General features: G+C 37.3%; 1 protein-coding gene across 1 annotated transcript in view; it reads right to left on the reverse strand.

Moving 5' to 3' along the window:
• itpkb (inositol-trisphosphate 3-kinase B) overlaps positions 1–20,472 on the reverse strand; it is a 51,034-nt gene that overhangs the window by 22,824 nt on the left and 7,738 nt on the right. Inside the window, 5 exon segments of the mRNA XM_022189140.2 lie at positions 10,573–10,625; positions 10,628–11,357; positions 12,819–13,082; positions 14,563–14,713; positions 15,898–16,041. Of these exon segments, the coding sequence (XP_022044832.2) occupies positions 10,573–10,625; positions 10,628–11,357; positions 12,819–13,082; positions 14,563–14,713; positions 15,898–15,944 (1,245 nt within the window). The 5' untranslated portion in view covers positions 15,945–16,041.

Genomic DNA, 20,472 nt, shown 5'->3' on the forward strand with positions numbered 1-20,472 from the left:
TGCTTCCAAATTCAGGTCAGTGTGGAACACTAAAGTGATGATCTGGCTGCAGATCTCCACTAAACCAGAAAACAAGGGGGTTTGTTTAGCAAGAACCTGCGGAGAAGCTAATAAAAGCACAAACATTCATATGGCATCTATAGGTGCATCTCCAGCTCAGCTTTACATCCCTCTTTTTTTTTTTGCAATCAGGCGTCACAAGCTGCAGGGTTTCCCCACTGAGCTGCATCTAATATACTGTCAGCCTAAACACAGAGGGGCAACAAGTACCACTATCACAGTCTACCATAAAAGAGACAAAATAAATTTAAAGAACCAAAAGTAAAAGCACTCAGAAGGACACATTTCTGAATATGGATTAGAATTATTTATGTATTAATCAACCTAAAGATGAGGATTTAAACATTTCATGTCTCCTTAATCTTTTTACGCTGCTTTTGTAATGATTTTACATCCCATCAGAACATCCTTCTTAATTCTTTAAACCCCAAAACTCTCTGTTTTGGGCTTTAAAGGCATGCTATCTTCTTACAAAACTGCCAAAATTACACCAGTCACCTGGCAGAATCTGTATAAAACAGAAATAAATCATGTGAGTTTCAACTTTCCGAGATTCCTCTTGTATGAGTCGTGTTACATGCAGTTCCATCTTAAGAAAATATGCAAATATAAGCTTAAAATCGCTTAATTTGACATTTCATTTATTAGAATTATTAAATTTGCCAAAAATAACACATCTGGATTAACAAGATTTTGGAAATAACAAAAAACTCGGAGCTCCTAAACAAAACTGTGAAGCCATGACTGACTCAGCAGTCACATGATACAAATTCTGAGAATTTTCGAGTTGAACTGCAGGCAGTGTTTCCACAGAGAGACAGGGAGGAAAATCCAGCCTACTGGATCAATCAAGTAAATGCAGCATGGCTTAAAAACGAGAAAAAGTAGAGGAGCAAGTTGGTGGAAGATACATCCAGCTTGGTGAAACATCTTTCAACAGCTGATGAGCAGAGGAGAGCGAAAAAGTTTAGAGAGAAAACATGAAAATAGTCGTTAAATATCTGTAGTATGGGGAGACTAAATAATCACAGAGACAAAACTGTCACAGTGAGACAAAAAATGACAAAATATAGACACAAAATGACAAAAAAGACACAGAAACTACACTAAATGGCAAAAAAATACCAACAAAACCACACAAAATGACAAAAACAAGTCACAAAATGACAAAAAACACATACAAAACTACACAAATGACAAATAGACATACAAAATCACATACAAAACTGCACAATTTCTGTATTTCTGTGCTATGTGAGGACAGCCTTTCTTTCATTCTATTTCTAAAGAGATGCACGACTTCAGATTGCAGAGAAAAAATGAGAAGAAAAATGGGAGCGCAGCTAAGAAACGCCCATAAACCGATCTGCTTCAGAGAGCTCTGGTAAAACTGAAAGTGAACCAGCCCAGCAGCATATTCTGATAAGTCTCTAAAACTAAGCATCTCCATAAATATTACTAATAAAACTTTCACTTCACACACCAGATACCCTGTGTATTCTGCTTTTCTTCATTATTTTAAATAGAAATCTGAATATTGCTGGAAGAATTGTAGAAGTTATGCTTTATAGTAGCAGAGGAGCAACATAATAGAGTCCAAATTAGGGCTAGAAGTACCCAGATCTTGTGCTTAAGTAAACACACCATTACCACAGTGTAAAACTACTCTGTTACAAGTAAAACTCCTGCCTTTGCAAGACAATAAACTGAAAGTACCAACAGTAAAAGTACACTAGTTATGCAGAATGACATATTTCATAATAATGTCTATAAATGGATTAGACTTGATGCAAGAATGTGTTCATCACTTCATGTTGCAGCTGGTTAAAGTGATACATCTACTTTGTCTGTAAAATTATAAGTATTAATCTATAATATTAAATTGTAATATTTCCATTGACTGCATTTTGTGCTGTTTTATTAAATTTGCAAGTCAAAAAGTGCAAAATTTCACTTTGAAATGCAGTGTAGTTGATGTATAAAGAAACCTAGAATGGAAGTGCTCAAGTAAAGTACCTCAGAAGTGCACTTCAAGTAGAGTACTTGAGTAAAAATACTCAGTTACTTTGCACCGTGGCTGAAATGTTGGCTTCAGCAGCAGCAGGAGACTCAGATATGCACAAGCGGCAACAAAAACACCAAATAAAGAACTGACCGGTGTTTCCCCTCTCGCTGTACAAGATGCTATACACACACACCACACACACACACACACACACACACACACACAGCTGTGAGAGGGAAACTCGGTTTGACGTCACAGCGTCACTAAGCAACCCGCCGCCGTGGTAGTGAAGATTTTCCACTGCAGTGCAAACACAGTGTGTGTGTGTGTGTGTGTGTGTGTGTGTGTGTGTGTGTGTGTGTGTGTGTGTGTGTGTGTGTGTGTGTGTGTGTGTGTGTGTGAGAGTGTGAGTGCTGATATGTTGCGTTCAGTTACAGTCGTGGATTCAGAAGCGAGTTTCGTCCGCAGATAAACTCTTTTTTTTGGAGATTTTGTGTTGCGGCTCGATGAACCTGAGATAAACTGTGACGGTGCAGATTAAAGTCTGGGTCAGTGTGTGAGAAAGTTTCAAAAGTTCACATTAAAGGATGTGAAAAATCTCCTGTGTACAGCAGAAGTCATGTATCAAGGGTGTGTCGACGGAACCGAACATTATCTGTGTGCAACTTTAAGAGTCCGTTTACATAATGAGTCTGTTTACTGAATAGGAGCATCTTGCCAGCAAATAGACACATCCGACAGCTTTACTTACAGTACAAACACACAACGAAGCATCATTCATAGTCCTGCCCCACTTCCGTTTCACCGAAGCTACAGCGGCTTCGTTTTCAGTCATCAAGTCTTTAAATAGTCTGAACAAAGCTGAAGATGCAACAAAGGTTTCACAGCAAGTTTAGAGATTTAAATCTCTCTGTAAGCAGACAATTAAGTCAAGTTCTGGTCGCAAGTTGTACTTTTCTGTGACAAAAGAGAGAAACCTTTATTTTTTTAGCCGCAAAAACCTGCAAAAGTTTGCTGTCTCATGTCCAAATGATAACAAATATTCATTTTTATTTCGTGTTCACAGAATCAGTCATATCTAAAGAAAGTAGCTTCATTTTTATGCAAATGACTTTCAGCAAATGTGAATTTAAAAACTAACTAAATTTAGAGAAAGTCCAGATGTATCTAAAGTTATGACTTGTGTTTACTTCATAAAAATTCAGATGTAGTTCATGATGCAAGTCATTATAACTTCTATTGCTGATTAATCTGTTGATTTATTGTAAATAATTATTTTTATCTATCTGTTGTTTGGTCCATAAAATACCAGGAAATGGTGAAAAAGTACAACAAAAGTTTGCAAAAATGTCTTGTTTTATCCAAAATCTAAATATATTCAGTTTACTTTTTACATTTAAGAAGCTGAAATCACAGAATTTAGATTTTTTTTAAAAGACAAAAAATACCCAAACAGACTAATGCACTGTCAAAATTAATTTAATTGACAAATAACTGATAAAATGTCGTGATTAAATTTTATTCAAATATTCCTACAGACTGAATCCAACTTTTACATGAATCTTCTTGGTTATTCCAACTTTTTTTGCTTCTTTGCTGTATTTTTTTAATGTATTTTAAACAAGCTGATGATTTAAGTGGACATTTTGTTGCAAAAAGCTTTTATTTTTTGAAAATTTAGAAACCTCCAGACTCTAAAAAGCCTCATTATTAATGTTAATATACTCGTGTTTGCATGAATATTGTGACATATTACAAAAAACAGATCAATTTCATGCTAGAACATGAACATTTTAATGCTATAACAACATTCTAACTTACAGTCACAGTATTAAAAACATTAAATACATTATTTTTCTTCATGTAATGTGAAAAACATCTACATTATAGCATAAAAATGTACCTTGCTATGAAGTAAAACTGAAGAAAATGATTCATTTATGTGATATGACCAATTTTAACTTCATGTTTAGGTTAATATACGATGGACGGTGAAACTTTCCTGCTTTAACATGAAGAATGCCTCGCTATAACGATAAATATTTCACAGAATAATGTGATACTTTGAGCGTTTCCTCCTTTAAGCTCCGTCTGTTTAGTTTCAGTCTCCTCTAATGGACGCTGCTGCTTAACTTTGGTTTATACAGAGAAGCAAACAGCCGACTGACTGATCTGAGCGACGCTGCTGCTGGCAGAAGATTCACTTTTATTCCACAGAACTCAACTGAAATCTGAGAAGAAACCAACTGATGTCGATCTGTAGCAGGTGTAGAACCAGGAAACATCAGACTTTATAAGGTTCACGCTCCAACAAGTCTCTGAGAAATCTACAAGCTAAAGATAGCAACAGACAAAATGCGCCTGACTGTGTTGATATGAAAAATGAAAAGTTACCTGATGATGATGTTAGTTTGGTGAATAAATCAACAGAGGAATCAACAGTGAAGCAAAATACAGAAAATGTAAACTTAGAACGGTTAACTGTTAATGCTCCTGCAGAGAGAACTGTTTTTCACCGGGACATTTTCAGGTTTTTTGCACATTTCAATGTTTGTTTTCAGCTTTATTTCTCAAGATTTTCTGACTTTTCAACAATATAACATAGAATCTCCAAATTATTCACGAATTTATCTTGTTGTCTCTTCATCATAGTTCTAAAAGCTTCCCTGAAATACTTTTTCCAAAGTGTCCACATGTTACAGACATTATAAAGAATGTAGTGTTTGCATAGAACCATTTCCATGCTTCCAGCCTCCACAAGTGTAATGCCGTTTCTCTTTCGTGATGTTTTTTAACTCATTTTTTGTCATTTTGTGTGGCTTTGTATGTCTTTTATTTAATTTTGTGACTCTTTTTTCTCATTTTGTGCAGTTTTGCATGTCTTTTTTTCTTATTTTGTGCAGTTTTGCGTGTCTTTTTTGTCATTTTGTGTAGTTTTGTGTCTTTCATGTAGTGTGGGTATCCTTTTAGTCTATTATGTGTAGTTTTGTGTCTTTCATGTAATGTGGGTATCCTTTTAGTCTATTATGTGTAGTTTTGTGTGTTTGTTGTCATTTTGTGACTTTTTGTCATTTTGTGCACTTTTGTATATCTTTTTTCTCATTTTGTATAGTTTTGTCTTTTTGTGATTTTGTGTAGTTTTGTGTGTCTTTTGTCATTTTGTGTAATTTTGTGTGTCTTTCATGTAACTTGTGTATCATTTTAGTCTATTTTGTGTAGTTTATATGTCTTTTTTGTCATTTTGTGTAGTTTTGTGTGTCTTTCATGCAATTTGTGTATCATTTTAGTCTATTTTGTGTAGTTTATATGTCTTTTTGTGTAGTTTTGTGTGTCTTTTATGTAATTTGGTATGTCTTTTTAGTCTATTTTGTGTAGTTTTGTATGTCTGTTGTCTTTTTGTGACTTTTTTGTCATTTTGTGTAGTTTTGTGGGTCTCTTTTGTAATTTTGTGTCTCTTTTTCGTCTGTATTGTGTAGTTTTGTATGTCTTTGAGTCATTTGTGTCTCCTTTGTTTTTTTTGTGTAGTTTATATGCCTTCTGTGTTATTTTGTGATTAGATTTGTCATTTTTTGTATTTCTGTATGTCTTTTTTTGTCATTTTGTGCAGTTTTGCATGTCTTTTCTGTCATTGTGTGTCTCTTTTTATCATTTTGTGTCTATTTTTTGTCATTTTGTGTCTCTTGTTGGTTATTTTGTTTCCTCATACTATACATATTTAAATACTACTTCCATGTTTCCTCTCTAGATTTTTCTCTCTGCTCATCAGCTGCATAAAGATGTTTCACCAAGCTGGATGTATCTCCCAACAACTTGCTCCTCTGTTTCTTGTTTCTGAGCCATGCTGCGTTTATTTCATCAGTCCATCAGGTTTGATTTTCCTCTCAGTCACTGCCTGCAGTTCAACCGTAGAATCTGCTGTAAACTGTTTATTTTTGTGACATATAAATAATGAAATACAAAAATGAACAATTTCCTCACGCAGGACTGGAGCAAGTTTCGTAGAAAAAGGTACGACCTGTTGATTATTTTTTTTGTTTTTACAGTTTGTGGCTGATAAATAGAGCCGGGGTGTGTTGAAACACTGCCTGCAGTTCAACTGAATTTATTTTTTAAATATTCTCCTTCAAACTGTTCACTTTTGGTGATTTTTTTGGTATACTTTTTTATATAAGATGTGTAGAATAAAGTGATTTTTAATGAAAAAAAAATCCCAATTTTAAGCTGTTTTTGGCTTATCGGTTTCTCAGAAGAGTTCAAAATGTTTTTTTTTTTACAGTGTATCAGAGTACAAAATACTTCCTTATTTTTTATTTAACTTTTTTTTTTATTTGTAGAAATGCCAGATAAATCTCAGTATTTCCAGCAGTAGAATGAATATTTCTCGGTTAAGACAGCAGAGCTAATAAAAAGAAGAAACTGTACAACTTCCTCGTCTTCTGTCTTTGTGCCAGCTTTCCTCCTGAGCTCGCTGTGTTTTCTCTCTTTATCACTCCTCTTCTCTCTCCTACATACCTCCCACACAGCCATGCATGCTTTATGTATTTCTGCACGTTTGGTTTCCTTAAAAACTGCACATCAGGAGCTGCAAACTACTCTCATTCTGTCTTACAACGAGGAGAAGCCAGACTTTCACTAATAACCTCCGAGTCCTCCTCTGGCTGGAAAACACATTAGAAAACGATGGTCGGAAATATGCAAAGAGCGAAACAAACACTATTCAAATGCGTTCAAGTAAATTGCTTAAACAAATCGAGCCAGGGTATTGGTTCAGAGGAGGTCAATCAGGGGAAATATGAAGGAAAAACGCTTTCATTTGCACAGAAATGGCATTTCAAACGAATAAATGTGCAGCAAGAAGGTACAAAAAAGGGGCAAATCAGTTACACAATCCTTCGTAAAAGTCGTGTTTCGAAGCAGAAGTGAGGCGGCCTCGTGAACTCTTTGCTGCCTGCAAATAAAAACACAACCACCTACACACACCTACACCAACACACACGGTAACACACACTACATACCCAAACAGGCCTCTTTGAACTGCAGCCAAGTGCAGCTACAGCCTAAGTGGCAAATTCTCCTTTTTTTTCCCTATCAGCACCTCTCAAACACACAAACACTCATTATAATCGCGCACTGATAACACACATAGACACACACAGGTCGAGGCAAAGGGCTTGTTAGTTTTAAAAATGACACAGCAGCACAAAGGAACAAGCAGCGGCGCATTCACACACAAAACGACGGCTCAAACAGAAGCTTCTGGTGGTTTAGCTATCAGCACGTGGAGCTTTATTTTTTTAGTTTTTACACACACGAGTGTTTCTCCCTTCTGTGGGTTTTATCAACTTGAAATAATATTTTGTCTCTTGAAATTGATATTTGAAGCTCATCAAAAGAGCGAAAAATAGGTTTGCTGCTCTTTGAACGCCGCGTGTGTTCACATTTTTATGGGTTTACCGAGCAACAACAAAAACAAAAAAATCTCATTTTAATGTTGTTTAGCTAATTAGAAGGTGGTTGTTATTACAGTTGGATGGTGATTTAGTGGACATTTTAGTGATATCCAGTCACTTTTTTATTAAAAAGTGATTGTTTCAATAAGAAACAATTATGTAATTTGTAAATATATAATCATAATGAACATAAAAATATTTTTTTAATAAAAATGTATGCAAGATATATCCCATGGGCTTCAAAAGTCCCTTAATTATATATTGAACCTACTGCAGCAGTTTAATTGCTATTCCAGTAAGATTACAGAAGAAAGACAAGAAACAACACAAAGTCTAAAAACAAAAATCACGTTTTACATTTTATGAATGGCTACAACAAATAATTGGAAAAGCTTAATAGTTCAAGTTGAATTTCCTGAAAATGAAGCTGTAGCGCTCATTTAAGAGGAGTACATTTAGCTTGAATCAGCAGCATAAATAATATTTGTGTTAACAACTGATACAATTCATTTAATTTGCTCCAGCAATTTCCTTTATTTTAGCTGAGATATTTCTATTCTAAACACTCAATAATCAGCACATTTCTGTTGTATTTTTCTTCTTCTGTAAACGATGAGACTTGATCGTCTACGTCTTTTCGTTGTTCATTTTGCTGTCATGCTGTTTACTTTCTTTCAACCCTGAAGACCCTTCACTGCGCTCTTTGTAAATGTGCCAGCGCGATCACATCAGTTTTACAGAAAACAACACGGAAAAAGACAGTTTGGGTCGGAGCAGCTTCGACTCCGTTGTTTGTGAGACCATCAGCACTTTCTGCAGCGCATGCAGCGGAGAACGTGTGGAGTCAAGCGGTGAATTTGCAATTTTAGATGCAACGGATCACAAAACTCATGACTGCATCTTGCCTTTTTCGTCCTGAATTTGATAATATCTCAACGGAAAAGGGAGACAAACGCTGCCGTAACTGTTACCTTCAGCCACTTTGTACTGTGCCGCTGTTTTGGTTTGTTTGTCTGTTGGCATAATTACACAACAACTACAAAGCTAAATCTCATGCAACCTGGCAGAGATGTGGAGAATTAGATTATAGCGCAGATCTGTGTCTCTTTAAAGCTGAAAGAGGAATCGGTCTGACTTTTAGTAGCAGCAGCAGTAAAACCAGATTTTACACCGGAACTAATCCACAGTTGAGATGGGTGCAGAACTTGAGGAAAACTGCAATTTTTTGCAAATTACTTGGTGATTTTGTCTTTTTAAAGTCAAGCTTTGGTTTACTGGAATGGATCTGAAGCATGCGATGGGGCTCCACCACAAGAGACAGCAGCAAAAGCGTGACAACAAGCGGACGACGTGAATCTGTAAAACCACTGACACGACATTTTAAAGTCTGGGTCAGACGCTGCAGAGAAGCTGAAGGTGAGAAATAACGAGGCTGATCTTACGTCGGTCGAACCACAGATCACATAGTTTATATCAATCAATGAGCACCAAGAACAAACTCAATGATTAATAAAATTGAAATACAGCATTAGAGTCATTATTTAAGAGCTACATTTTAGATGGTTTCAAACTGAAATTTCATTTTGGAATCAATTAATTGCAGTAAAGCCCTGGAAAATTATTGAATGTTGACTCTATCATCCATATGACTCATATATATATTTAAAGAATATAAATTAGTATCATCAATTTTCTATCCAAAAATCCAGCACTGATAGAATCTAGCTGTAAATGGGCAATCTCAAGCTCATTTGGATGCTAAACTTCATCATCTGATGTTTTTTTATTCCCACATTTTAGAATTAATCCTCTAAACTTAATAGCAGTTTTTGGGTGTTTTTTTTTTTTTTTTGGCTCCTGCCTCATTTTTCTTCACTGTGGCTCATTTTTCTCTGTAATCTAAAGTCCTGAACCTTTTTGGAAACAGAACAAGCATGAGGAAGGAGAGAGAACTCAGAAATGTCTTCTGCCAGTATGACACAGGTAGAATGACAGAAAACAATAAAAAGAAGGAAAAAAAATATTTCTTTGATATTTCTTACAGCTGAGAAAATCCCCGAATTTTTGTCACGCAAATGTTTATCACAGATGAATCAGTCATGATTTTATTCTTGCGTTGAGAAGAGCAGAATTTTTTGTTTTTTACAGAATCTAGTCAGAACAAACTGTTTATTTTTGGCAACATTGTAAATGAGACATGTAGAATAAAAGCGATTTTAATGAAAAATCGTAATTATGAGCTTCGATTAGCTTTATTTTTAACTATATATTTAACTAGACATGACTCAAAGAAGGACTGGCAGAAAGTTGAAAATCAGAGTCAAGGATTTATTTTTGAGAAATTGATAGTGATTTAGATTTTTATCAGCTCTACCACAAATCAAACAATTTGTTCAAAAAGTATTTTAAAGTTTCAAAAATCTCCAAATCATTTCTGAAAAAAATTCATGGCTTCATGGTTGCATTGAGGAGTGAAGAATGTTTTGTGTTTTACAGAATCTGGAGCGAAACCAGATTAAGTGATTTCAACTAAATCTAACAATTATAAGCATAGATTTGGTTAAGCTTCCTGGCCAAACAGCTCAGTAAAGAAGAGTGTGTGAAAAAAAGGGTTAGAAAATGTCAAAACTGGACTATTATCTCTGTTTTTACAGCTTTTGGATTTGATAAATGATGTTATTTTGACATTCTATTTAAACAGACAATATGTATTTCAAATCTGCTGGTGGGTTTTGAGGTTCACGGGGTTTAGTGACTTTAAGAAAACCAGCTTCTGATGCATTAGCAACATTTAGCAAGTCCATGAGAGTTGATTTTAACAACATAGTAACATGACGTGAAACCAGTGAGACCCTGGAAGGGTGGAAACACTGGTTTTAAAACTGTGAAGTGGCTACAAAGGATTTACTGAACTGATCGTGGACTGGTTCTTTGGCTAAACATGTGACTTCCTGATGAAGTCAGTCTCCAAATGTCACCTCCGTTTAAAATTACAGCCACAGAAAAGTCGCTATGTGATAGAAACAGAAACAAAAACACAATTTTTGATCCACTTACTGCTTTCTGTTGAGAACTGAGCACCGCCGGGTTCAGAAGCTGCTCTCCTTTTCTGTGTCACTGGAAATATCCTCCTCCGACTCCTCCCAGGACGAGGAGAACCCGGCCGAAGAGGCTGAGGAGGACGATAGCTTCCTCAGAGAGCGGTTGGAGAAGTTTGGACCGGGGCTGGAGCTGGGGCTGGGGGTGCCGCCGGGCCTTTGATCCGATCCGGGGCCCTCAGACTGCTGGGTCTGGTTCTCCAAGCCGTGGTCGGTTATTATGACTGCAGGGATGGAGGGAGGAGAGGAGGGAGTGTGGTTGGAGGAGACGTCCACCAGAGGAGGGGAGGTCTCGCTAGTTTGTACCCCAGATGAAGCGTCTGTTTCTGGGTGAACCTCCGACCGGCTTCCCTCCGTCTGCAGCAGCATCTCGTCTCGTCCTCCTTCATCCTCCTGCTTCACTTCTCCGTCGTTTTTACCTCCATCTGCTGCGCTGTCCAACAGTCCGTCCGAGCAGGACCTTTGCATCGTGGTTTCTGAGCTGCATTCATGTTGAGCGGCATTTGTTTTAGCAGCCCGCGTTGTTTCCTCCTCCTCCCTGTCTCTGCCGTTCTGAACAACACTGGGAACTTTATTCTCCGCTGGGTGGGTCATTGGGCATTCACTAACGCTGCTTCCTGGGCTGGGAGGGGAAGAGGTTTGGCCTCTTCTGGGAGACCGAGGGCTTCGCTGCTGCTCGCTGCTCAGCACCTGGGCACGAATCCCGGAGATGTGAGCCTCGAAAATGCCCACTTTCCCCCTCACCTGCAAGAGAAAAAAAGGGTTTAATAGCAGCTAAAGCCTGGTTTTAATGCTGCGACTGCAGAGAAGTTGGCCTTGGTGCATCTCACAGGTGTTCTGGTTTCAGCCGAGAAGGATAAAGCTGTTAAAAAACATCATCATGTGAAAGAATCCAGCATTTTCAATTGTCTGGCATTAAACAGACTGCTGGCAAACCCAATGTGTGACTGTGAGCAGTTTCACAGTGAGTACTAATGTACGCTGGCTTTCATCTGAACACAGAGAAAGAAGAAAAGAGCAAATCTAAACCAATAAACGGCTCTTCTATGTGAGAAATGCCATGATACTGCACAGTGATATTTAAATTCTAAACAGTCTGCGCTGTTTTTGATGCGTGTTTGACTTAATTAATGCCCAACAAACAGCTCCACACGACACAAAGCTGGTAAATTAAAGTGTGTTCGACTTGAAAGCTTGATGAATTGCAGTGTTGTCGTACTTTAGGCTGTTCTGACCAGTGTTTGGAGATCTGGTCTTGGCTTTTTTTTTACCTGATTTCAAACCTAATTTCAGCACTAGTGAAGACCAGAATTGCAGACATATCTCTCGACATCTTGTAAAACCACTGTGGTTCAATGTCAAAACCTCCTTTGTCATGCAACACGCAACTTGAATCATGTATAATTAGCTTGTTTGTCTATCTCTAAAAACTAATCAGTGCAAAATGACTTAGATCTAGAATGACAGACGTTTTTGAAATCACTGCTGCTCTCTCCACACGCTGCAGCTCAGCACACCAGCTCACCTATAAACACTGTAAAACTACTCTACACAATAGCAAGTTGTGATACTCTTAAACACACAGCTGCAAGATTAAACGTCTAATTTAAGTTACAAACATTATTTTGATGAGCTGTGTTGCATCAACTCAATATTGTGAGTAATTTAAACTCAAATTCCTACATTAGTTGAATTTAAACTAAATTTCAGTTGAGCTAAGTTCGTGAGTTCATAAGTTCATGTTTGACAATTTTCAGATTTAATTTAAACAATCATTATTTAGCTTGAATGTAATTCAACATGTGCAATTAATGAAATTAGATTTAGAACTACAGTAGTAGGATATTTACAAAGGTAACATGAGGCCCTTAAAAATGTTTTTTCAGAGTATAAAAAGCACAATCAAAGTCCTGCATCCTCTTGGTTTCAGGTTAGACAGTCTTTACTTCAGCACAAATTACTGGGCTGATTAGAATTAGACTTCATGCATAAAATGCCAATTTTTGAACGTGTGAACCTGAGAATATTCCTTTTAGAAGGAAAAATCTGAATTTTTCTCATCACAGAAACACATCAGATTGAGCTACATGTGGTTTATCAGTTTTCTGCTGCGGCTCTGCTCTGCTTTCACACCTCTAACAGAACTACAGCAGAAGTAAACTGGAGTTCAGCTGCAGACTGGTTCCTGGAGAGACGTGAAATCACCTCGACGTTCTGCAGCTCCCTGTTGATCTGCAGCTGCTGAGCCTGACGCCTCCTCTCCTCTCGCCTCTCGCCTCCCCCCGGCTCTCCTCCCCTCTCCTGCCTCCCGTCGCCTCCCTCCTCCCCGCTCAGGCGTCGGACCCGCTGGCCCACATTGACCCCCAGCAGCTCCGGGCTTCGAGGTGACGGAGATCGAGCTCGAGGTCCGGGAGAGAGCAGCGGCGGAGACGGGAAGACGAAGGTTTGACCCAGAGAGCGAGGACTAGTCTGAAGAAGACAGCAAGAATTACACCACAAATGAGCTATTTACATCAATTTACAGAAACATACAAGCAGAGAGACGATGAAATTCATGTATTCTGCAATAAAAACTACAAACACAAGAAAAGAAAGCTGCTTCTTTCTATTAAATGTAGATTTTTATTATAGTATGTTCGTGTTTTTTTAGTGTAATTTTTTTACCTTATTTACCAGATATTTCTATTTGTTTATGTTTAATTGTATTTGTAGAGGGAGTCACTTTACTTTTCTGCTTGTAACATAATTTCCTCTTAGTTGGCGATCAATAAATATTTCTATCCCATTCTATGTTCTGTTCTATTTTTTTAACCTTCAGAACTCCAAAAACCAGCAGCAAATTTTAAGGCCAAGATGTCTTCATAGAAACACCACAATTAAACCAGTTTTCATCCTTTATGTCCTTGAACTCATCATCATGTTAAATTCTAAGCCAAAATTTGCAATATTTCAACACAATCACTTTGTTCTGCATGCATAATTAAAAAAAAAAAAAAAGTCAAAATCAACTGTTTCTATTAACTGCATTCTGCAAAAAATAAAGCCAACAGTGTTTCAGCTGCGACAAGTAGTCCTGTGACAAAAAATATAGTAATAAACAGGCTGGAAGAGCTCATTTTACTGCATCTGGAAAACTTGAAATTCCTAAAGCCTTGTTATTTTTACAAAAATCACCACAAGTACATTATTTTTCTGAACCAGAAACTGCAAAAACTGAAGATTTTAAACTTTCTGACGGTCCTTGAACTAACCACCTTGATCAAATTTAACCTTAAAATCAAGATATTTCATTAAAATCAACTTTGTTTCATTTAAAAAAAATACAAAAAATAAACCATGTGCATGAATTCGATTCTGTAAAACGAACAAACAAAAGGTAAAATCTGCAGCCCACGGTGCAACAGTGAAGTCAAAAGTGACTAAGCTGCAACCAGCGTCACAAAATAACCACAACTGCAACATTTTTCAGAGCCAGAAATTCTACAAACATGAAAAATATTAAAATTTTGAATTTCCTGAGGGTCCTTGAACTAATCATGTCAACCAATTCTAAGCTTAAAATCGCAATATTTCTTCAAAATCATTTCATCCTGCATGTCTCACTTAAAATTTTACCAAAAGAAAACCTTGTGCACTAATTACACTCTGTAAGAAACAAAAAAATCCTGTGTTCCTCAGCACAGCTTTAAAGCTCTTAGTGGCTCAGCTGTGTCCAGCAGTCACATGGCAAAAATTCTGCAAAAAAAAAAAAAAAAAAATCCAGGAACTGCTGCTTGGAGTTCAGAGGGTTAAGCTGAGACAAAATGGAAAATGACAGTAAAAATAGGGAACCAGTCACAACTGTGGAACGTCATCGACACAGAAACACCTCTCCTGTGTGCGTCGTTCTATTGTTACTGGATGATGAACTTTGAGGAAACAAGAGGACAGCGGGCCGGATGTGGGCTACCTTGGGGCTGGTGGGGCTGTAGAGGCCTCCACCCAGTAACTGGCAATAGGTGCTTCGATCTGGGACCGGCAGCACGGGTCGGGCCACCGGGCTGGTTCTGGTCCGAGAGGCGGCGCTGGATGAGCCTGGCTGGGTGTGAATCTGGTTACTGCTGCTGGATGAGAGGAAATAAAGTCAACGTGCTGCAGTTGGATTCGTGGCAAACCCGTCAGTATCTCCAGCTGATTCTTGATCTGCAGTTACTTTAGTATACAGAAGGAAACATATTTGTTTAGACTGACACCTGGATGAATGTAAAACCGATCCGCTTGCAGTTTTTAGCAGAACTCAAATGTGTTGAAAATGTCTTGAAATGTCACATGTCTATCTGCTGTACTGATGAGGTAGGAGGCTCAGAAATGATGGTAAAGTTCAGTCAATAAATGGCTTCATTAAATAGACGAACATTATGTAGATAAAGAATCAGCTGATTCTGAGGAGGTCGGTGGGAAATTTCTTCAGATTTGACTGATTTTATGTAAGGAATTATGTCCTAATAGTGTAACAGTAAGGTAGTATTGTATTAGGTTTTTGCATGGATATAGGTTTCATCTGAATACTGCATTTCTTGTATTCTGGTGAACATTTTCAATCAATTTGCTCATTTTCTGCATTTACTTACGGTGGAAATTACTTTATTTATGTAAAGAAAGACACAAAATTCCATCATCAGATGACAGCTCAAAATATGATGGAAAGTGTATTAATTTAATTCTGTTTTTCACACGAGAGTCGAAAGTTATATGAGCTCATAAATCATATTTTGACAATGAAAAGAGCGCTGAAGAAAAAAGACCACTGTTGGAAGCACACAGCTGCAACTAACAATTATTTTCACTTTTAATTAAACCGTACATTATTTTCTCAATCAGTCAGTGAGTTGTTCGTTCTATAAAATGTCAGAAAATGTTGTAATATGTCAAGCAGTGTCCCAAAAATCCTGCCATCAAGGAAAGAAACAGAAAATATTCACATTTAAGAAGCTGCGATCGGAAAAATTAGGCTTTTTTCCTAATAAAAAGAGTCAAACTTATGAATTTATCATTCTAAATACACTTTAGAACTAGCAGCCTACAAGAAAAATCACAAAACTTGGACTGCAAAATGAGCTAAAAGTAATCTGATTACAAGAAACTCATCAGAATCTCTCAAAGATTAGATCTCGTGTACTCCTGCTTCTATAAATACGTGAGAAATAAACAGTCAAGCGGCCATACAGGTCGAGCAGCTTCTCAGTAACAACATATTTCTTCCGCAAGAAACCTTCCAGGAAAAAGCTCTAAAAACCACACCGACCTGTTCATGACTCCGAGGCCGTTGAGGTTCAGGGCCGAGGCTGCCATCCCCGCGGCCGGGCCAGGGGCTCTGAGCGCTGGGGACACATCGGAGAAAGTCCCCTGGAGCTGCAGGGAGGTTCAGGGTTTCATCTGCATCCAGACTCTGAGAAAAGAAAGAAAACACACCACGAGAGTTCATTTTACTGCATCTAATCCCTCGAAGATGTTAAAGACATTTTATCTTTGGACAATTGCACTCTTTATTCAGAGCCAGAAAGTGCAAAAACAGAAGATTTTCAACTTTCTGAGGGTCATTGAACTCATCATCTTAACCAAATTTCACCTTAAAATCATATTTCATCAAAATATGATAAACTCTGTGCGCTAATCATATAATTTTCTTTTGTTTCTTTTTAAAAATGTCAAAAATAAACAGTTAATTAACTACGTTGTGCAAAAAATAAAAAAATCTGTGGTCTTCAGCTCAGCTTAAAAGCCAGCAGTGATTCGGCTGCGACAAGAAGTAATAAAGAAATAATAAAGAGGCTAGAAGAGCTCACTTTACTGCCTCTGAAAAACGTGAAATTATTGACGCCTTGCTATCTTTACAAAAATCACTACAACTGCACTGTTTTTCTGAACCAGAAACTGCAAAAACAGAGGATTTTCAACCTTCCAAGGGTCCTTGAACTCATCACCTTAACCAAATGTAACACTAAAATCATGATTTTTCATCAAAATCATGGTCACACTTTAACAAATGGCCAAAAATAAACTCTGTGCACAAACCATACTCTGTAAAAAACTAAAAATTCAGCAGCTTAAATTAAAAATGTGTTAGTGACTCAGCTGCAACCAAGATTCATGTGACCAAAACTATAATAATAATCATGCCGGACCAGTTTATTTTACTGCATAATAAAAATCAAGGTAAAAATAAATAAATTAGATAATAAAAGCAATCTCTCATTAGACAAAGAAGATTTTAGTCATGCAGTGCTGTTGTTAACCCAAAAATAAAGATGCCATTGTTCCTAACGGGAACAAAGTGAAGCAAAAAGATCAGACAGAAAAATAGCCGACAGAGAGATGAAAGGAAAAACAACAATCCGGCTTTTCTGCCCCATAAAAGCAGATTTTGGACAACTCTCATGTGAATCAAACTGCTGCTTTATCATACATCCAGCAGTGATCATTTGGCTTTTTATTTTTCATACAGGTGAGCAAAAGTTCTTGCAGCAAAAGGAGCATTGAAGTTCAAACTCAGCTTGATCCTGCAGCTCTGTTTGTTTGAGATTTGCTTCAGAGTCTAAAAATAATGAAAAAAAGGTCAAGGTAACATTCTTTCGGGGAGAAAAATGAGGGAGACGCATGGAAAAGGGCAGAAAGATGGAGGGAGGGAGAGTAAGAAAGGCTGAGTAAAGCAGGAAAGATAAAGAATTAAACACAGAGAGGTTAAAAGAAAGAGAAAAAAGCCCAAGAATAGAAGAAAAAGAGGGAGAAAAGGTTCAAATGTGATTGTGGAACTGCCTTAAAATGATTAAAAATGGAAAATCTATCCACTATTTTTGGTCAGATTTCGTTAAGAATTTGGTGATTGGAACATTCTTTATTTTAATATGCAATAAATGGAAGAAAATAAGAAGCTGCTGTTGTTTTAGGATCATTTCACCCAAAATAAACCAGCCTAATTTGCTAATATTCTGTCCAAAAGCCAAAACCAAGTCAGCTGAGAGCTCCAGATTGAATTCCATGGACACACTCTGGCTCCATTTACAATCGAGTCGCACAAACTTTGGTTCAGACTTTGTATAATAGCTTGTGGTATCGCGTCCTGCATGCAAATCAGCCTCAGTGTGCAGCACCAGCTGATGGATGGAGTCTGAATGGGCAGCAGACGGTTGAGTTCCAACTCAGAAAGCAAAATATCAGTCAGTGAGATGCTTTCTGGTATTTAATGCAGACAACAGACTGACTGTGGAGTTTACAGTCTGATTTATGACTGCAGGCATTTTTTTGTATAATGATTTAAATCTCATCTGAAAAGGAACTGATGAGGAATGAAGGTAAACACTGAGCATTTTTTCTTTTACATCAAGGCTTCTATTAGCAAAATTCTAAAGAAGTCGCATCGTGTCCTTCCATCCACCTTCAAACTTTGCTTTGATGAGTAAAAATACATTAAATTGTGAAATATCTGAAAGTGTAATTAAGTGCATATACTAGGAAATGTGTTGAGGTTGCAGCCCAACGAACAAATATCAGCAAATGTGGTTCTGACAGGTCAGTCATGAGAGCTCAAGAGCTGCCAAACCAAAGCATCTCAGGTGATATATGGCAGATTTTAACTCAAACTTTTAAGGCCACGACAAATCACTAAAAGATGTGAAATCACCACAAAACGATCCATGTCTGCTTCAAAAAGATGCAAAAATCACCACAAAGGACATAAAATCACCACATAAAGATGTGAAATCACCACAAAACGATCCATGTCTGCTTCAAAAAGATGCAAAAATCACCACAAAGGACATAAAATCACCACATAAAGATGTGAAATCACCACAAAAAGGTTCAAAATCGGCACAAGAGACAAAAAATCACAGTAAAAAGTTGCAAAATCAGCATATAGGACATAAAATCCCCCCACAATGACGTAAAATCACCATAAAAAGACGCAAAACCACGACAAGAAGACGGGCAATCACCGCCAAAATGCAATATCACCACATAAAGTATCAAGATCACCGCAAAAGATCCAAAATCCCTATAAAAAATGTAAAATAAAATGTCAAATCGCCATAGAAAGATGCAACACTACAACAAAAAGACACAAAAACACCAGTGAAAGAAGATGCAAGAGCACCACATAAAGATGCAAAATCACTACAAAAACATACAAAATCACCACAGAAAGATACGAAATCGCCACAAGAAGACGTAAAACTTCCAAAAAAAGTTGCAAAATCACCACAAAAAGATGTGAAATAACCACAGAAAGGTTAAAAATTGGCACAAAAGACATAAAATCACAAAAAAAGATGCAAAATCAACATGTAGGACATAATATCACCATACAAAAATGCAAAATCATCACAAAAAATAGTATGAAATCACCACAAGGAGGTTCAAAATTGGCACAAAAGACATAAAATCTGAATAAAAAGATGCAAAATTAGCACATAGGACATAAAATTCCCCTACAAAAATGTAAAACCACTAGAAAAGACATAAAATCACAAGAAGAAATGCAAAATCACCACATAATACATAAGATTCCCCCACAATGATGCAAAATCATCATAAAAGATATAGAATCACAACAAAAATATGCAAAATCACCGCATGTTGCATTAAAAATCACCACAGAAATATCGTAAATCATCACGAAAAACATTAACTCACCACAAGAAGGACAATCACCCCAAAAATGCAACATCACCACATAAAGCATCAAAATCACCACTAAGAGATGCAAAGTCACTATAAAAACTGCCACAAAAAGATGCAACACCACAACAAAAAGACACAAAATCAACAGTGAAAGAAGATGCAAGATCACCACATAGAGATGTAAAAATCACCAGTAAAACAAGCAAAATCATAAGACAAGATATAAAACTGCCACAAAAAGACGTAAAAAGTCCACAAAAAGATGCAAAATCTCCACAAAAATCGCAAATCACCACAAAATAAAGCGAGACCACGACAAAAACATGCAAGATCACAATAAAAAGATGTGAAATTGACAGAAAAGCATGCAAACGCACCACAAATAAATGTCATTTTAGATACATATCTAGCTTCAGAAGTCACATGAATGTGTGCAGCCGATCTGCTTCCAGTTTGTTTTTATCATGCCAGTAAAAAAATAACCAGGTTTGAATGATTTAGTGTGCTGCAAATACGAGATTTGAATGTTCCTTTAGAGCTCATTTCAGCTGATCATATGGCAGAAACACGCAGTAGATTATTATTCACACTTTCTTGTGACAGGACTGGTAACAAAACTACACTGTAGCCTCTGTTGTTTTCAAATCAGGCGTTTCTCAGGTCTTTCTCCGTCCAGTTCTGGAGCTCTCTGAAGCTCCCCGTCTTGCTGTCATGTGCTGAGCTGCCTGAAGCTGCTTCAGTTTGTGTTCCGATTAAAAACAAGTGAGACATCGGGTCGTGAACCGTAGCGTAAACACGGGATTTCCTTATTGGGGAGTGACGCAGTTAGAGAGCAGTTTTTTTAACTTGTTTTCATTCTGAACTGCCGCTGCTTGTTTCCCACCGACATGCATGAAGTTTAAACGGCACAATGCTCTGCAGAAGACGAGGGAAGTCTGAGAGGAAAGCAGGGAATAATGGAAAGAGAGCAACAGAGAGCGAGGAGGAATCAGAGGTGTATACAGGCTATTTTGGTTCCTTTGTCTATTCTGAGTCTTTCATGCAGAAGTTAGTGGGTTTACTGTCTGTGGAATGGAGCAGAGCAGCTAATGAAGCAGCACCGCACACCACAAAACATTTTCACATTCAGCCTTCGCATGGTGAGCTGCAGAGTTTCCCCTGCTTCTGCTAAAAGACATTCTCAATTCTGTGCTTTGAAACA

This window comes from Acanthochromis polyacanthus, chromosome 16, assembly GCF_021347895.1.
Source record: "Acanthochromis polyacanthus isolate Apoly-LR-REF ecotype Palm Island chromosome 16, KAUST_Apoly_ChrSc, whole genome shotgun sequence".
Taxonomy (NCBI): Eukaryota; Metazoa; Chordata; class Actinopteri; family Pomacentridae; genus Acanthochromis; species Acanthochromis polyacanthus.